Consider the following 17,996-nt stretch of genomic DNA (forward strand, 5'->3'; position numbering starts at 1 on the left):
ATAGGTAAGAGGGTGGGGGTGGGATGTGGGGTTGCGGGGAAGGATTTATGGGAGAGAGAGGTCAAGGTGGGACCCGCGCTGAGGGATGCTCGGGTGGATGGGATGAAGGGGTGGAAGGGATTGATGGAGGGGTGGATGAGATGGATAGACGAGAAGGAAGCGATGGGTAAGGGGGTGGGGGTGGGATGTAGGGTTGCGGGGAATGATTTCTAGGAGGGAGAGGGAGGGAGAGAGAGAGAGAGAGGTCGAGGTGGGACCTACGCTGAGGGGTGCTCGGGTGGAAGGGATGGAGGGGTGGAGGAGATAGACGAACGGGAAGGAAAAGATGGGTAAGGGGTAGGGGTGGGATGTGGGGTTGCGGGGAAGGATTTCTCAGAGAGAGAGAGGGAGGGAGAGAGAGAGAGGGAGAGGGAGAGGTCGAGGTGGGACCTACGCTAAAGGGTGCTCAGGTGGAGGCGATGGAGGGGTGGAAGGGATGGACGGACGGGAAGGAAGAGATGGGTAAGGGGGTGGGGGTGGGATGTGGGGTTGCGGGGAATGATTTATGGGTTTGGGTTTTTCTGGTTTTTTATTTTTTAATAGGGTTAATATTATAATATTTTAAATATATAAAAAATTATTATTTTTGCCACATGGCAACCATACCAGTACAAATGTGGCAGTCACGTCAGCATTTAACAAACCAATGAATGTAAAATCTAAGGAATGTATTATTTTGAAATAAAATAATACGTGAGCTATGAAAGTGAAATGTTTTAAAGATATTATATGGGGTTATAATAAACCTCAAACATGAGGGAATATTAGGTAATTTACCCTTCATATATTAATTGACGAACACCTAAAACTGTATATTTTTGCATGATAATCATCTGATATTTTTTCTGTAAATTTCATAGACCCGGAACTTCTGCATATTTTCAAAATAGAATTTTTCATGTCTTCGTTTGGATGGAAATCTCTAGTATACGGTTCCATGGTATTATGCATATATAATATTAATTTGAGGAACACACTTTTTATCGATCTAATTGTTGTTTTGATTGCTCCCCATATATTCTAATATATCAATTTCTACTTCAATTTTTATATTTATAATGTGTTTTGATTTCACAATGGTGCAGCCGACATACATTCATGGTGTTCGTCTTGTTCCAAAAGGCCTTCAATATCCCCATTTGCCACTCCCTTCCTCATGAACAAAGATGAATACAATTTAAAAGACAATTGGCTTTTAGTTGTAATTAGGTTTTAATTTTGAGGGAAAATGGGTATATTTAAGTAGAATTTTGGATATATTTGAAATTATTTATAAAAAATTATATTTATAAATTTAACGGCTAAATTTTGATTATTAATGATAAAAACTCAATTTTGAAGTTGTACTAGAATGGAGTACTATTGTTGATGCGTACATATCCAAAATTGCTTGTATGAATTTTAAGAAGCTTATAGTGCGACACGAAAGTGACATGAAAAAATCTGTCCAGTTCCGTTGACTAATCTCGTCATTATGTGATTTTGGCGAACTCAATTCAGCCAAACAATGCATGATGATGGTGTGCTGGTGGAGAAATTTTTAAGTGTACTTGAGATATGAACAAGTACATTATGTGCGATAAAAGTATGGGATCTTTGAATAAAAAAACTCACATTCACTTATCTCATAACACGTGATGTACAGAGATATATTTCTGGAACACTGTTGGTGGTTCAAAAATATGAGAGCTATAAATTAAAATGTCCAGATGGTTAATGAATGTACATCCGGTTAATCTTAAGAAAAAGTGAAGTCAAATGGCTTTTGGGGATAAGCAAATCATTTTCTTACACATTCAGCAATTAGAAACATTGCCAGATTGGTCGGTTTTGACTCCAGTCAATGATAGTAAGGTTTAACATTTCAATTTGGGCACGTAAATAATAAATGGTCTAACGGTTTTATTCTTTGAAAAGTCCGAGGTTCAACTCAGATAGATGGTTAGTTTGATACCAAATATATTTTTTCCAAAGGAAAAAATTTCGGGCACCATGACTTATGCTTTTTGTGACACTCTTGAATTTGGACTCAAATATTTGTGCTAGTCGTGGAAATTATAGTAGAACATTTGTTTGTCTCTCAATCCTCACATATAACGTGGTCTAGTAATATTTACTTGTACTTGTAAATGAAAAAAATTAGATTTGAATCTTGTGAATAATGAGATCGGAACCAATTTGCTCTCTCACCTTCATAGTGTAAATATATTTTTGTATCAAAAAGGTAAGGAGCCAAGTATTTTTCACACAAATATATAGAATGATCATTACTATCAACAAACTAAGAAAATAAGAGTACATTAAACTATCGTATATTTACAATGTCAAATATGAGAGATTTTTTCAGTTTGTTCGGAACACGAAGTGTTACAACACATGTCATTATATAAGTAGAAAGACACTTGAAAAATAAAACTTTTCTCCACTTATATAATGACATATAGTGTACCATCTTGTATTCCGAGCATCCTAAAAATTTCTGTTCATCAAGACATTTGGAGCTTTAATTGTCTACATACTAATTAAACCTACCATGTATCCAAAAAGTGGTCACCTTTGCCTAATTATTATACAGAGAAAACCACAATACCCCTATGGTTAATTAGTCACCCTAATACTGAGTAATCTCAAACTTGGCCAACCAGTGCTAATTATGATTATAATTAACCTCTTAATTACTCATGCCAGCATAAGAGCATCACACTACATCTCCATATGATGTAAAGCCGCGCCCGCTGCTCTCGTATCTGCTTCGAACACCGTCCCCATGGCCGAACCTTCGAACTAGAACTCCTCGTCCTTGTTGGAATCGCCTTGGCTTCCATGTCCATGCAGAAAACAAGGAATATTTGAAACTGAAAACTAGATAGTTATCGACTAAATTCTTAAAGCGGTTGAGACTGAGAGAGTGGGAGTGATTGAAATTGGAAGAGACTTTGAAGAAGTTTGGAAGACTTGTGGTGGTGGCGGGTTTGAACTTGATGGTGGTTTTTAGGGACAAAAGTGGTTTAAATAGAGAAAATGGAGAGGAGGAAGGAGGAGGGAGGAGGAGGAAGAAGATATGAGAGAGGGGAACAAAAATATGTGGTGGTAGTTGACAAATTTTGGCCCCTGGTTGGGCCAATAAGACAGGGGTGGGGCCCTCCGATTAGCTTGTCTGCTCGTTGCTTACACCCTCAAAAGGGACCTCTCATCGTCGTCATCGACTCTTCCTTCCATTGGAGGGGTCATCCGACTCATCCCCGACTCATCCCCGTCTCTGTCTGACCTTCATAAACCAACCTGCTTGCATGCATGTTCTTTTCAATGACCTAAGAGAATTATTAGAATCGTGATTAAGATAATTAAAATATTAGAGAAAACTAATACAAAATTGAAAACACAAAGAAAGAGATTTGATTTGGGATTATATTGTTTTAAGACTATTATTTGTTTGTTATACCCGAAGATAATACACTTAAATAATAGTCGAGGGGGGATATTCGACCCTAAACTTCTATTCGTCTCTCGTTTCTTCTTTAAACAAATTGAAGAACTTAATGGATCGAATAAATGGAAAAAGCTAATGTGCTATGTAATTGAGGTTTACTGTAAATTAGGGTTCCAATTGTTAAGGCTAAAGATTGATTTCTATAGTTTTATAGTGTAAAAGTCAACCAATAGAGAATTAGATATAAACCTCTAAAGTCCAATCAAGCTTAAAACCTTGTTATGTTTGCTCTTCGTATCGATATTTTTTACAATTAATCTATTTATGTGTTCTCATATTTTATTACCTGGGCACTATAATTCTTTTACAATTAATATTATATGGTTTTCTTTAAGAAAAATAAGCAAAGGGTGTGAGGAATTAATAGTGCAAATAGACATTTATTATAAAAAAAGATTGTACACGTATTATACCTTGGTTAGTGGCATAAGAATTAATTAATCTATATATTAGTTATCATTACTTGATCATATCACAATAATAATTCAGTTTTTTAGTCGAAACGACAATATTTTTATTCATATAGAGATTTAAATGTCAAGGTAAGATGTTTTGTTTATTTTTTTTTTATTTTTTTATTTTTTATTTTTTGTCAAGGTAAGATGTTTAATATCATTGTGAAAAGCTTGTTTTCTTAATAGCTTACGTATTGATGAATAAACTTCACATACTTAATACACCATATATATGTTTTTTCAATTATCTTAATACATCTCACATATTTTCCCATAGTACGCTCACACTCTACACTTTCAACATACATCCCACATTTTGTGCATACACTCCACTCTTCAGTCTTAGATAAAACAATTCAACCATTAATTTGTTTTTGTACCAAAATGCATACAAGTGTCAATCTACGCAACCACAAATTTTTCTTTGAGCTCATTCAACCATGTAGTTTTCATGGTAATCAAGGTATTAAATATCGATGATATCGGAAATATCGGTAGTTCAAAAACACGGAAATTTCGATGGAAATATCGGGATATTATCGATATCGATAAAAATTAAATAAAAACCACGGAAATTGTAAGAAAAACTTGGAAATTTTTATTGAAACTTTGCAGGATGTTTATTTAGTCAATTATCTATTAGTTTATCACAAAAAATTGGAAGGAAATGCATTGCATGATAGATATAACTGATTTAAGTTGATTATATAGCAAACTGGCAAACATTGTGAGTGTAGAAAATATGTAGTAATTAATGAAAGAAGTTTAAACACACCATAATCATTTATATATAATGAATTAGTACAATATTTTACACTTTATCCATTGCATGGTAAGATACATGAGTGACTTAGCAAGGTCTAAAATATCGATGATATTGGAAATATCGGTAGTTCAAAAAAATATCGGTAGTCCAAAAACACGGAAATTTCGATGAAAATATCAGGATATTATGGATATTTTAGACCATGATGGTAATCAATATCTTCATCAAACGAACTAAGTTTGGATTCAAAGGCATGCCAATTATTCTTTAAGTACTCCTCCGCACTAGAAGTACCAACACAATAGCCGGAGTTTTGTGATCAGATATGGGCTAGGGCTTATTAATTAACTGTGTGATACTCATCATCAACCATGCTTTTTACAAGGGATATCATTCGTAGCGCAACTATAAGAATGCCAACATCATTGAAATCATTAAAATAATGAAAAACATGATGTCTCACCTCATGTAAAGCTTTCGAAATGTCAATTTCATGTTCCATTCGTCAAAAATATTTTTTTCAATCAACGTGTTTGTAATCTCATTGGTTATGGTTTTGTTCTACAATGGAGGATGAGAGTGGTTTTGAGAGTTAAGGAAGATAAATAATATTGGGATATGCATACTAAAAGTGATGGGGGTGTATTTTTTTATTGTTTTTTTTTTTTACCTTATGATATCGAAATTGTCATTTCATATTAGAGTATATAAGTTATTTAATATAATTTAATATGAAGTGTATTCAACATTATGTGGAGTGAATAAAAAAAGTATGTTCATATTATAAAGTTTAAGGAAGTTTTTGTATGTTCGAAGAATTCAAATTGCTTAGTTATGCTTTCTTTCTTTTTACGACAATAAATCCCACTATAACTCCACATTTTCGACCAACTCTTAAGGCTCATTTGAAGGTGCATTCAAAATAACTAAAGTACTTTCAAAACTAAGAACACTTTTGGTGATAATACTTTTGGAACACAACTAAGTTCTCTCTAAAAGCGCTATCAGCTATTAAATCACTTCCAAACTAATGTTAGCTTCGAACATGAAAGTAATTGGAAATACGATTGAAATGCTCAAAAATCGCTTAAACAAATTAGGCAAGACTTTACTTCTTTTTTTCATTTTGATTCACACTCTCAACAAACACTTGTGTGCACCAAAATAGAAAGAAGACAAGCTCGATCACACAAACTGACTCCAGAATTAATACAACGAGTAAATCAACAGCCCCCTAACCTTTACAGTTCATAACCGATCCTCCTACCAACAAAACTCCAGTCGAACAATAAGTACTTAACATTATGGAGGGTGAGAATCGAACTTCAAATATCTTCTATTTCAACACTTCCAAGTTGCCAACCCAACCCACCTAACTAAGCTCTCTAACCCAAAACCAGCTCTAGATCATTGTGAATATGATTAAAGAATCTGCATGTACTAGAGCATATGACATTCTTCAAGTTCAGACTGGCCAGTAACTACATTTTGTAACCACTACCAAGACTCCACGTCTCGGATAAGGACTAGTACAATGGGGCCAGCCACACCCTCCCACGGCTAAATAATCACGTGCAACATGTCGTGCTATGTTCGACTCCAAATTATGTTGGTCAAACCGACATGCCATCCACTTTATCTTCAGCAAAAACCAAATACAATCACATGTAAACATTATCTTCGACTTCATCTCGTGAAACAAGTTTTTAACTTTTTACGAATATCGTTTCTCACATATTATTTTTAGAGGCTAACATGATAACGGATGCACGTTAGTATTAGATTTGACAAATAGATCGTGTTTGTTTGTGTTATTTTCATGTCATATTTGTTATCTTAACGGATTATGTCGTGCTAAATTTGTTGTCTTAAGAGGTTCTTAACAGATGACCGGATAATGACCTGACTCATTAGAGTCATGTAGTTTTGTGTCAGGTAAATTAGTTAAAGAAATTGCCATTTATAATGTCTAGACCTTGCAAATAGGTCATGTTCGTGTCGTTTACGTGTTATACCCGTTGCTTAAAGGGTATTTCAATGGGTGACCCGATAACGATCCGATTCGTTAACATGTTCTTAATGGGTGACCCGATAACGATATGATTTGCTAACGCATTCTGAATAGGTGACCTGATAATAATCCGAATAGTTAACGGGTTCATCCGAAACCTATTATTTCTGTGTCGTTTCGTGTCAGGTTAACAGGCCGTGCAAGAAATTAGTAAGCATAATCAGTATCGTAATAATTGCTTTTAGTTTTCATAAAAGTTTAAGTTTATCATAAAATTCATGTATTATGATTATACGTACATTAAGATCCTTAAATCTTAAAAGATTGTCGGTGTGATAACAATAGTTGTATTTGTTTTTTTTTTAAATTCTAGTTTTGTCACAAGATACATGTACTATATGCTTGTTAAGATTCGTAAACCTTAGGAATTCAAAAAGATAATCTTCAATGACTTGAAGCAGAAGTTGAAGCCCTACTTGTATGGACTTTAAGGAACAGTAAGGACGATCATTCGCCTTCAACAACAACGACCTTACAAAACCTGCATTCCACGTGCGAATGTGAACCCTACGAATGGACAACTTGGGGGGCACCCCTTTAAATTAGTGGCTTTGACGCACCACAAGTTGGTCTGAGAGAGATACCTAATTGTCTCAGGGGACACTTCATGCAGTGAGAGAAAACACTTGCAACCTTATCTCTCAATGGATGAAAACATTCAAGAGATAATTATTGATGCTTGACAGAATTCCACATCAGATGGCATGTTTTACTTAATTGAAACGAAAAAATCATGAGTCAAGAAAGCGACAGAAGGGATCGCCATGGGATCAATTAGGAGGCTAACTAATCTGATTCTTGATTTTTTAAGTATCAGATCAAAACGAATTTTAATGTAGAACTCAAAGTTTGTTTTTTGATTTAAAGGATTAGTAAATAGAAGGGGAGTTGCGAATTAAAACAGTCATGATACTTAAGTTTTCGTAAACCCTGGTCAAGAATCGATTGATTCTAGCACCCATCCCATGTAAGCAAACACGTCATACACATAGGTTGAGGGGCAACTCTTTTATATCACTAAGACATATGATCGGATAATATACCACCCAACTACAGTTGGACTGATTCTTTCATGCCACCTATAAAATATCAATGCACGAGTGCTACCCAAGTCCTTCTTCCATAATATGATAATTAGGAGACGCTCACGTGGGAAGGATGAAGGGGGCTTCAGAACCATTGTACAAAAACCAATGAGAATGTTTTTGCTTCCACAAAGTCTTAATAAAAATCCAACTTGTCGGATGAAGAAACGAAGGAAGAGCGCAAGTACATTATCAGCATTGGATATTTTCCGACCAAACAGACCAGATTCACAATTCCATTCTGCACACTTGATGGAACAACTATTATTTTTCATCTGGATAGTTCTGGATACTAAGAGTGAGCATTGGAGCAACGGAAATGTTGCTCCTTTGTAACCGAAATGTCACGAGTTCGAGTTGTGAAAACAACCGCTTTGCAAAGTAAGGGTAAGGTTGCGTATAACCTCTAAAAAATAATGGGTTTGTGGGTCAATTTTATTGTTTCATTGTATTACATTGGCCCGTAAGCGTAAGAAGCTCTCTTTATATTACAAACTATACAACTAATATCTAATACCCTTAACTACATGTTCCCACCTCACTTGACAACATTTAATGTGAGGAGTAATTAACATTGACAATTGCCATGTCCATGTTGACAGACAACAACTTCTTTTATTGACAATAGCAACTCTTGTTGACACGTCCCCTCGAGTTGGTGCATAGATGTCGTGAATGCCCAACTTGCTCAATGAGCTGTGAAATACTGTACTTGTGACTGCTTTGGTGAGCATGTCTGCTAATTGATCTTCAAATTTACGAATGGAACTTCAATGAGTCTTGCCTCAAGTTTTTCTTTAATAAAATGTCTATCCACCTCCACATGTTTAGTTCGATCATGTTGAATCGGTATGTAAGCAATGTCAATCGGAGCCTTGTTGTCACAATGTAGACGCATAACATGCTTGGGCCTAAATCCCAAACTCTCAGTAAGTTCCTCACCCAAAGCAGTTCACATACTCTATGTGCCATGCTCTAGTATTCTGCTTCAGCACTTGATATAGCAACGACCTTTTGTTTCTTACTACCCAAGAGACTAGATTTCCACCAACAATAACAAAGTATCCTGATGTTGATCGTCTGTTAGTTACATCACCAGCCCAATCAGCATCAGTGTAGCCTTTAACGTCTAGATGATCATGTTTTGAAAACATTAATCATTTCCCATGAGCTGACTTTAAATATCTCAAGATACAGTTTACAGCATCCATGTGTGTTTCGCTTGGTGCATGCATAAACTGGCTCACCATGCTAACTGCATATGCTATATCTAGTCTAGTATGTGCAAGATATATTAGTTTACCAACAAGTCGATGATATCTCTCTTTGTTGGTAGGTATCTGATTAGGATATTCACAAGTTTGTGATTCAACTTGTTTGTACCATACTTGACCAATCCCGAAACTACCGAGCACCGGCCAACGCTATACTGTCAAGGACCCAGAAGAGTTCCCCTCCGACCAGGAGGCCAATCACTACTCGACACGTGTCAAGATTAGAAGCCAATCAGAGCGCAGCACGTGTCAACATCAAGAACCAATCATAACATGACACATGTCAATGTGACAAAGCTACAAGTTTTTCTATAAATAGGGGTCATCCCCCCCACAATATTGCCTAATGCCATTTTGTGTTAAATCATTCACAAGAACTCACTAAATTGAGAGCTTGATCCTTTGTACTTGTGTAAGCCCTTCACTACTAATAAGAACTCCTCTACTCCGTGGACGTAGCCAATCTGGGTGAACCACGTACATCCTGTGTTTGCTTCTCTGTCTCTATTCATTTACGTACTTATCCTCACTAGTGACTGAAGCAACCAAGCAACCAAGCGAAGGTCACAAAACCTGACACTTTCTGTTGTACCAAAGTCTTCGCGGATTTTGTGCATCAACATTTGGCGCCGTCTGTGGGAAACGACACTTATTCCTACTCTCTTCAGCTGTGTCAAGCTGGTTTCTATCATTCGTACACTTTCTTTTGATCAGGCATCCCTCTCCAGCATGGGAAGCGAAGGAAGCCACAGCACACAGAATGACACCCCCCTTGCACATAGTGCGAAACAACGAAAGAATGAAGGAAAACGAGTTCTTCTTCAAGCTAAAGTCGATGAGTTGGAAGCTCAGAACAACAAGATAGCAATGAGGAATGAGGTCCTCCAGGAGCAATATGAGAAGCTCTTCGAGACACTCCACGAAGCTAGGCAAGCTCAGACACGCGAGCTTGTTGCCCCCGTGGAAGTCAACCATCAACTGGGTGCCCTCCAACATGGAGGGTCACATGCATTCGACATAGATATCCCTGATAGGGAACAGATTACCCCTCGACTTGATAATCAACATGAGGCTTCTCTTAACCCAGTTGCTTCGACCCGAACCATGAGAAGTGGAGGGAGACACCTCTTTGCTGAAGGGGCAGAAGGATCGAAAGCCGTCTTTCGCGATTGTCGGGATTTCCTGAAGCAACGTCGAGAGAATTCCATCCATATAAGCTCAAAGATTAATGACCCAAGGATTTCTGAGAGACTCGGTCCCCTGCCACGGCCCAAGCCGGCCACCAATTTGGGGAAGGGGCAACAAGTCCCAGAGAGACATGAGGGTACAGGGGACTCAGAGGTGTTCCGACAGACATACCCTGGAAGCCAGTACAGCGAGTCCAGGGAAAAATCACATGCCCTTGATCAAACCTTCCTAATTCCAAGAGGAGATGGAGATTTACGAAAGAAAGCTCCAGTGACACATAACTCCGCTCAGGACCCCCTTGTCCTACAACTTCTTGAGGAAGTAAACAAGTTGAAGGCTGAACGTCAGGCTGAAATACCTGACTGGAACCAACCCAGGCCTGGCCCTCTTACAAGGAGGATCCTCAACACCCCCCTTCAAGCAAAGACAAAGCAAAAGCTTGGCTTGCAACTTTATACTGGAAAAGAGGACCCGATTGAGCACCTTAACCTCTTTGAGTCCACCATGGCATACCGGATGCACACCGACGAAGAGCGATGTCTTCTCTTCCCCTCCACCCTCTCTGGTGGAGCTCTAAATTGGTATTGTCGTCTTACACCTGAGACGGTAGACTCATTTGAGGAATTGAGGAAACTATTTGTTTCCCAACACATTTTCCAAACCGATCGCTTGCACTCTGCAGATGACTTGTACACTATCCACCAGAAGCCAGACGAGTCATTACGTATGTATGCTGGCCGCTTCAGCCATGAATACTCCCGGTGTGCCGAAGCAGATGACAAGACTGCCCTCAAAGCCTTCACGGCAGGCCTACGTGATTGTTTCTTTAAATACATGATCAATGCCAATACTTGGAAGACTTACTCTGAGGTGATGGCGCAGGCTTATAACCATGCCTCCGCCGAGGCAAAGACATATCAGGAGAAACCCCCTACAACCATCCTTTATCAACAAGTGGGAGGTGGAAGCCAGACTCACCTAAATGAGAAGACCTCGACTTTCCAAACAGCAGTGGCACCTTCCCATGCCTTGCATAATGCTTCACCGAATCAACAGACATATCAATTTCAAGGCAAGAGGAAGGATTTCCATCCTCACCACTCTCCTTTCAGTAAAAAGAGTAAGGGACACTATCCCGATAACCAAGGGTATCGCCACAATAGCGCTCGCCCCCAGGCAGTCAATGCAGTGGGTCAAACCCGCGTCAAGGGTATCGCCACAATAGCGAGGTTTTGGCCTGCCATACTTAAGGTGTCTTACGCCTGCCGAGGCGGAAATCGTCCTTCGGGAAATACATGAGGGAGTCTGTGGAGATCATGCTGGATCTCGGTCCCTAGCACACAAGACTTTTCGCCAAGGATATTACTGGCCAACACTCCACCAGGATGCCATCAAAGTATCCCGCTCATGTGACAAATGTCAACGATATGCAACTATTCCTCATTCCCCTCCAGAGCCTCTTACTCCTATGATCAGCCCTTGGCCCTTCGCCCAGTGGGGACTTGATTTGATCGGCCCAATGCCGGCAGGGAAGGGCAAAGTCTGTTACGCAGTCGTTGCAGTGGACTACTTCACAAAGTGGGCCGAAGTAGAACCCTTGGCAACCATTACTGAGGCAAAGATAGAAGACTTCGTGTGGAAGAACATCCTTTGTAGATTCGGCATTCCCAATGCGATAGTCACTGACAATGGGCGACAGTTTGACAACAAGAAGTTCAGGTTGTTCTGATCTAAGTTCAACATCAACTTATGCTTTGCCTCTCCAGCTCATCCCCAGTCTAATGGACAAGTTGAGGCCATCAACAAAATAATCAAGCGCACTTTGAAAACCAGCTTGGACAAAGCTAAAGGCTGTTGGCCAGAATTTGTACCCCAAGTTCTTTGGTCATATCGCACTTCATATCGGACTTCAACAGGAGAAACTCCATTCTCACTTGCCTTTGGCACAGAGGCGGTTGTCCCTGTTGAGCTCGAGCAAGCAACATTCCGAGTCCAGAACTACATTCAAAGTGAAAATGACAAACAACTCACCCTCAACTTGGATTTAGTCGAGGAACACAGAAACCAAGCTCACTTGAGGAATGTCGCCTACAAGCAGCGCATCTCCAACTATTATGACTCTAGGGTCAAGCCTCGTTCTTTCAAAATAGGAGACTGGGTCTTAAAGAAAAGATTACTCTGCGACAGAGTCCCGAGTGAAGGCACACTTAGTCCAAACTGGGATGGACCGTATGAAGTCATTGGCATCAGTCGCCCTGGCTCTTACACACTTAGAAGCTCTGATGGCAAGACCCTTGGCCATCCATGGAACGCTGATCACTTGAAGTACTACTACAAATAGACTCACGATGTACAAGTGTTGAGCTATAGCCGTTCGGCATCCTATGTAATGAAGGCCATTTGGCAATGAATTCAATAAAGAGGTAATTTAGCCAACTCAGCCCTCACTCTTTTACATTCATAGCAAGCGATGCCAGAACCCTTCTCAATCAGAAAGCAATCCGTCTTCCACAGTCACTACAAAACAAGCAAATGAAGACCGTGTCAAGCGCCAAAAAAAAAAAAAAAAAAAAAAACAGCTTCATCCAAAAAGCTTCACCCGAAAAGCTTCACCTCCAAAGCTTCACCCACAAAGCTTCACCTAAAAAACTTCACCCAAAAAGCTTCACCCGAAAAGCTTCACCTCCAAAGCTTCACCCACAAAGCTTCACCTAAAAAGCTTCACCCACAAAGCTTCACCTAAAAAGCTTCACCCAACAAGCTTCACCCGAAAAGCTTCACCTCCAAAGCTTCACCCACAAAGCTTCACCTAAAAAGCTTCACCCACAAAGCTTCACCCAAAAAAAAAAAAACTTCACCCGAAAAGCTTCACTTAAAAAAGCTTCACCTACAAAGCTTCACCTAAAAAATCTTCACCTAGAAAGCTCCCTCTACATACTTTCATCTACAAAGCTTCACCTAGAAAGCTTCATCTACAAAGCTTCATCTACAAAGCTTCATCTACAAAGCTTCACCATCAAAGTTTCACCCAGAAAGCTTCATCTACAAAGCTTCAACACCAAAGCTTCACCTACAAAGCTTCAACACAAAACCTTGCTCCAAATCAACAAATTTTGTTCACAAAACCCAAGATGCCCTTGAACTTGTACAAAAACACTTGGGTAAACATAAACATTTTTTGTTTTACACCCACAAGGGCCCAAAATTTTCCTTCTTATTTATTCACTTATATATGTTCCCAAACATATTATAATAGATCCAACAACAAGCCAAAGTCCCAAGTTTCATAATGGACAAAAGTACAAGCAATTCATCAATAATTAAGGTGCTACAAAAATTGGAATCTGCCCCAAAATAGAAATCCAACCCAAGAGACTTTTTCTCTCTCTCCCTCTTCCGCCTCCTTTCATCTATCAAATTTCTGCAACCTCTGCTCTTCTCCAATAGAGCTGAATTTTGGACACCCTATAGTTCTTGAGCATATGAACAACTTTCAAGAAGGAACCATTTCTGTTTGAGCGACGGAAATTAAAGTGTTGAAGCTCCAAACATGACAGTCGGATTCTTGCAGATTTCGAAGCTGCTGTGATGTTTCGAAGATCTGGAAATATTTAACCATTAGTTCATTCTGAATTTTTGATATGTTATGAAAGAGACGATGAGGAACAACTTCAATGAAGAAAGCATGCCGATCTGAACAATAGAAAATGGAGTTTCGAAGCTCACAACAAATCTGACGGGTTGACAGAAAAATAATAACCAGTCATTCATCATACCTGGATTTCTGGAGTTATACTGCTCCGAGGGATCTCAAATTTTGATATGTTGTAGTTCACGAGCTGAGGAACAACTTCAATGAAGAAAGCATACCGATCTGAACAAGAGAAAATGGAGTTTCGAAGCTCACAACAAATCTGACGGGTTGACAGAAAAATAATAACCAGTCATTCATCATACCTGGATTTCTGGAGTTATACTGCTCCGAGGGATCTCAAATTTGGATATGTTGTAGTTCACAAGCTGAGGAACAACTTCGATGAAGAAAGTATGTTGATCTGAACAAGAGAAAATGGAGTTTTGAAGCTCACAACAAGTCTGACGGATTAACAGAACATTGATGAACAGTTACTCATCATACTTGAATTTCTGAAGTTGTACTACTCCGATGGATCTCAAATTTGGATATGTTGTAGTTCACAAGATAAGGAAAAACTTTCATGAAGACGACTTTGCAATCTGAGCTATAGAGAAAGGTGTTATCTTGCATCCACTCAGGCTGATTAGTGGAAACGAAAAGCAATTCCACCAAAGAAAAGATGAAAAAGAGAGAAAAGCTACTAATTGCACTTGATCTTGTCTAGTCAATAGCATGCAGCATCAAGCACACAAAAGTTGGAAATATTTTTAGATAAAGCATATACGAATGTGTGACATCGAAACAAGAATTCGTTACTTTGACAAATTAGTAACACGCGAGACACCTCATTCGGCAACTCTCTTCGCCTGAAGACTTGGGGGACTTCCACCATATGCTACTGCACCTTGATACTCGGCAGTCTCACAACCACTCAGTGACTTGGATTTTTCAAGTCTCCAACCGAGAAGTTTTCCTCACTCGGGAAATTAAGGGAACACTACCTCAAACTACATGCTTCACTCACAAAGCTTCAACAATACAGGTTTCAACAAAAGCAAAAATTCAAAGAACTTTATGAAGAAGGCTTTGGTGTATTTAACACAATATGTTGAAATGAAGCAAAGCTTATTTATTAATATTTTCGATAAGCCACAAATATGTACATATACATGAGTCAAAATAAACAAACAAAAGGGAGCCTTCACAAAGGTTGCTTAGGGGAAGTCTCAGCAGTCGGTAGAGCCCCAGAAAGAGAAAGCACCGGAGGGTGGTTATCCGGAGCCTCAGTACTTGACAAAACCCCAGAAGGAGGAGGCATTGGAGGTTCATCATTTGAAGCTTCATTACCAGGTACAGCCCCAGAGGACGAAGGCAATAAATGCCTTTGGAACAAACCCACAAACCGCTGATGATCAAGTAAAACCTTACCATCAGATTCCTTCATCTGGTCAAGCTTCCTCTTCATGTTTGTAGCATAGTCATGGGCGAGCCGGTGCAACTGCTTATTCTCATGCTTGAGCCCTCTAATCTCCTGTTTGAGACTCATCACTTCAGCAGCCAATGATTCAACTTGGCGGGTTCTAGCAAATAGGCGTTGGGCCATATTAGACACAGAACCTGCACACTGAACACTAAGAGCCAGAGAGTCCTTAACAGCCAACTCATCAGACCGTTTGGAAAGTAGTCTGTTATCTTTGGGAGTGAGAAGGTTCCTGGCCACCACTGCAGCGGTCATATCATTCTTCATCACAGAATCCCCAACGGTAAGAGGACCAGTAGGGGATATGAAGGATGGGCGCCATATGTTGTCTGGAGAAGGCGTGGCTGTCTCTTCTCCAAGGTTCAGGTCAAAACGACGGTCGGAGGGTCCAGACATTTTCAAATGTGTTGAAGAGGGAAGAGGTCAGACAAATCAAGATCTTAGAAGTGCAAGAAATGAGCTTCTACTGGTAGAGATTCAAGTGTGCTGTGGAACTTAATGCCAGCCTCTATAAAAATCTGCACTCGACGGAGCTTCAGAAATCGAAGAGGCGTTTGCTTTCTCAAAAGCTGGGCTGCTCAGAGACCACGAGGGCCGATCTCAGAAATCGAAGAAGCACCTGCTTTTTCAGCCTCGTCAGCACCTGTCACATGCACACTCAGCTTTGCGGAAATTACGGGCAATCTGTCGAAGATTTCTGGTGAAGTAGAAAGCACGTGAATCTTACTGTTCAATCACCGCTCTCCATATGCACCATCAACTCCTCGGGTACCACATATAACTTTGTCAAAGATCTCTAACAAAGTTTAGGCACGAGAATTTCGAAGTTCCAGCTACCCTACTATTACCCATAAGGGTAAAGGAACAGCACCACTGCTTGACAACTGGAAAGTCCCTATGTGTGTCGACCTCCGTGTTTTGCGGCAAGACAGGTTGGCAAGAACGTCCAACCTTTACTCACATTCGAGAAAAGACTCCCAACATAATTACTTTCTCAAAAACCGGAGTAGCACCGCTTTCCGAATCTCGAGAGTCAGATCCTCGACGGGATTGCTTGTTCGAAAACCGAAGAGGCACAACTCTCAGAACTTCGAGAGCCAGATTTCCTTAGATAAAGCTTGTCTGTAATCTTCACACGTAATATCAGCTTTCCAGATACCACATACCACTTTTTCAAAGTGCTCTGACAAAATTAAAACACGTGAAGCTGGCAGCTCCCACTACATTGCTGTGACCAAGAAGGGTAAAGGAATAGCATTACTACTTGTTATTGGGAAATCCCTATATACATTGACCTCCCTCCTCAACGGACAGGCAAACCTGCAAAAATGCTCAACCCTTTCTCGCATTCGAAAAGGCACCCTCAACATAACCTCTCGAAATACTCAGCTTTATTTCCCCCCGATAATACCTCAGCAAATAAGCCACACCAAGAACAAGAGTATCTCATATCATCAGGGTCGAAAGCAAGAGTATCCCATATCATGCTTTCTCCCTGTCTTTGTCTTTGTCCTTGTCCACACCTGCAGGACAAGGAGAAAGAGAGCAGTCAGTCGGAACCTGAAATCAAACCTCCAATTTGGAACTGACTGCCTGGAGCCTTTGCCTGGTTGCTTACTTAGCATTGCTCTCGAGTACTCATCCTCAACTGCTGTCAAGGTCACGAATTCCACCGGCAAATACCTCATGACAGTTGATCAGATATTGGCTCTTTACACTGAAGCTGCCAAGCGTGGATGAGTCACTATGAAGGAATGTTCTGAAGGACCATTTAAATGCAAAGGTTGCACACCACTTTTGCCATGCAAAAGATTGAAGCAGAAGGTTCAAACGGTGAGCTGAAACAGATCACTACAGCACGACACCTTTCCATACCACATTCATTATTCCGTCAACAGCAAAAGTATCCCATATCATCAAGGTCGAACGTACTCTAGATTTGATGGACTTGTTTTGACCCTCAAATTTTTGAGTCGGCCTTATACTCTGAAGGGCACCAGAAAACCCTCCAGCACAGTTCAAGAATAAGCTTGTGGAAAGTTACTTCTTCAAAAGCAAAAGTATCTCATATCATCTCTTATCCATTTGCTTCTCCTTATCCTGGCAGTTGAATGAGAGACAAGGAGAATGAGAACAATCAACCGGAAGCCGAAGTCAAACCTCTGATCCTGGGTTGCTTACTTGGAAGTTTGACTGCTTACCTTGTCTGTCACCTCTTTCGGCAGATCTCCTAGCTCGGCGACTTGGGGGACTCCTACTATAGGGTTTGTATCACACTTGACTAAGCCCGAAACTACAACTAAGCTTTAAGTGAAATTGATACATTACCTTGTGCGTCAACATCAGCTAAGTACACCATTCCCGGATGGAGGAAAGGTATTTCCAGAGAAGGGCAGATGAAGATCAGACCACACTTCGGTACTTAGAAGTTTCGTGATTACTCAAGGGATTGGATCTTGCAAGTCCCCAACCGAGGAGTTTCCCTCACTCGGGAACTTAGGGGAGCACTGT

General features: G+C 39.9%; 1 protein-coding gene and 1 long non-coding RNA gene across 2 annotated transcripts; both read right to left on the reverse strand.

The window, feature by feature from the left end:
* Nucleotides 1-2,278: 2,278 nt before the first annotated feature.
* Nucleotides 2,279-3,075, reverse strand: LOC126588479 (small polypeptide DEVIL 14-like). The gene has a single exon (XM_050253572.1). The coding sequence runs from the start codon at nucleotides 2,868-2,870 to the stop codon at nucleotides 2,715-2,717; it is 156 nt and encodes a 51-aa protein (XP_050109529.1). The 5' UTR covers nucleotides 2,871-3,075; the 3' UTR covers nucleotides 2,279-2,714.
* Nucleotides 3,076-13,564: 10,489 nt separating this feature from the next.
* On the reverse strand, nucleotides 13,565-15,034 carry LOC126588944 (uncharacterized). The gene is made up of 3 exons (XR_007611679.1): nucleotides 14,326-15,034; nucleotides 14,145-14,242; nucleotides 13,565-13,969 (listed from the first exon to the last, which is right to left on the reverse strand). It is a non-coding gene; the product is annotated as an uncharacterized LOC126588944 (long non-coding RNA).
* Nucleotides 15,035-17,996: the final 2,962 nt, after the last annotated feature.

The sequence above is a fragment of the Malus sylvestris genome, chromosome 11 (assembly GCF_916048215.2).
Source record: "Malus sylvestris chromosome 11, drMalSylv7.2, whole genome shotgun sequence".
NCBI lineage: Eukaryota > Viridiplantae > Streptophyta > Magnoliopsida > Rosales > Rosaceae > Malus > Malus sylvestris.